The sequence below is a fragment of the Tupaia chinensis genome, unplaced genomic scaffold (assembly GCF_000334495.1).
Source record: "Tupaia chinensis unplaced genomic scaffold, TupChi_1.0 Scaffold000215_1, whole genome shotgun sequence".
Taxonomy (NCBI): Eukaryota; Metazoa; Chordata; class Mammalia; order Scandentia; family Tupaiidae; genus Tupaia; species Tupaia belangeri.
In genome coordinates, this window is record NW_006159690.1 from 4,271,487 (window position 1) to 4,273,569 (window position 2,083).

The 2,083-nt window shown below is 45.6% G+C and overlaps 1 protein-coding gene across 1 annotated transcript in view; it reads left to right on the forward strand.

Annotated features, from left to right (window-relative positions):
• Positions 1–609: 609 nt before the first annotated feature.
• RAVER2 (ribonucleoprotein, PTB binding 2) overlaps positions 610–2,083 on the forward strand; it is a 99,637-nt gene continuing 98,163 nt past the window's right edge. The window contains exon 1 of the mRNA XM_006147547.3: positions 610–740. Coding sequence (XP_006147609.1) covers positions 610–740 — 131 coding nt within the window. The remainder of the gene's footprint in view (positions 741–2,083) is intronic.

Here is a 2,083-nt window from a genome sequence, read left to right on the forward strand (position 1 = left end):
AAAAAAAAAAAAGGAAAAAGAAGAATTGATAAAATTAAATAAATCTTTAAAAAAATCATTACAGTTAATATTTGTCATGGTGTTACAGAGTTCCTCTTTGGAACATGGCCATTTATTGGTCTCTGCATTCTGAGACTGAGAATTGTCTCAGATGTGGAAACTGAACGAGGAATCACGAATTTCTATGAGGGCAACTACCTTTGTCCTCCTGCTTCTCCATTCTTGCCTATTGCTGATTATAGATGTCAAATCATGCTCTCATTGGCTGCTCTTTTAGTTTGCTAATAAGGACACCAGATTCTATTCACCATTTCTGCAACTTCTTGTGAGTCATGGCCCCTTGACAGTTACCCCAATATTACCGATAGTTACTACAATGGCAGCCTTCGGATTCTGGCAGTTGAGCATCATCACCTGGCCTTTATCATTTTGGTTACTATCCTATCCGTGTTGCAATGAATGAACCTAACTCAGTGACGGCTTCAGTTCTGATCTGCAAGAAGAGCCACCACTAAACTTCCTAATGTTGCTGGTGCCCCACTCCCCTGTGCATTTCTGATGGCTGTGGACCCTGCTGAGGGACACATTATCTGGTAGGCTCACATTACGATGCCACTGCAGCAAAGCCCTTCCAGATACCTTTATAATCTTTCCTCTACCATCTACATAGCAACTCTAGCACTTGCACTTCGCTCAGCATGGGCCATCAAGCTTTCTAGGCTTCTAAAAGCCACTATGCAGTGAGTTTGACCCATCCCCAGGGTGGGGGTGGGGATGTCCTTGTAATGATGATAAATCCCATGACCAAGAAAGTGCTCCGAGTTAAACAGGCTCTCTGTTCCTCATACTTTGCCTTTTACACTTCTATTATTTTTCAGTTTCTCCTCACTCTGCAGGACTGCAATAGGATTTTGAAATAACAAGCCAACGCCACTATTCTCGTAGGCACCATTTGCCCCATATCTTTCAAATGTCCCAGTCTTAACCAGGATGGATCCCCAGGTTTGCCCCCAGTGAAATCTCCAGCAATTGTGTGTAGACACTTAGTGCCAGGGATTACCCATTCCCCACATTCCTCTCGGGATCAGTTCCTTCCTGGCTGCCAAGCCTGTGTGAGCAGTCCCTAGTCTCATTTTACTGCCTGTTTGCTGGGGTCATTTTTTACCAACCGTGTCAGTTTATGTCCTGTGAGTAACAGACACCTAGACAAAATTAGATGCTCAAAAGATATTGTGGAGAATATGTCTGTGAAAAATAATGGAGAGAAGAGCAGGAGTAGATGGGGAGACAGTATAAACCACAAAGCAGGCTTGACACTTCTGACAGGAAAGAGGGAAGAAGAGAAGATGACATGGAGGAGCCCCAGGCTGTACTGCAGCTCTGAGAATGGCTTGGCCAGCGGCTGGGAAACCTCTCAGCAAAGACTGCCCGTTAGAGAAATCTAGTGTCAGGCAGAAATGGCCCAGCTATAGTATCCTGTTGTATTCAGTCACTGCCTGGGAGCAGCTTGGCGGGGGTGGGTGGAATGTCTCAGTATGGACGTTGCCGATCTGGAGGTAGCAGCTGGCTGGAGGCTGCCAGCCAACTACACCTCCTAAGCATGTTCTCTTGAACGGAGATCTGAGGGGCACACCTCCACATTCAAGTCTAAGTGGCAGAAACAGGAAGAAAATAAGCTAAGGGCAGGAGGCCAGCTGGAAAATGGAATGGGATCCTGCCAAGAAGCATTGTGGGTATAAGCAAGGGCATGGGCAAACAGAACCTTTATTTAAATGTGTGTGGGTTTAGTAGCCTAGTTTAATGGTGGAGCAGGCATGAATGAGTCCATGCACGTACATGGGCAGCCTCGAGAAATGAGCATTGACCAGAAAGACAAAAAACAAAAAATCTATAGTGGTCAGCAGATGACGTAGCAATTATGCCACTGGACTCCCACATTGTCAACCTTGGTTCAAGTCCCAGATGAAGTGGCGTGAAACTCACACCAAGCACCTATGTGTGCATGTCCAAAATCTCAGAAGGAGAATGGATAAGAAGGGATTTTGGCATGGTCATCTTTTCCCAGGGGGTGATTTCTCTCTTT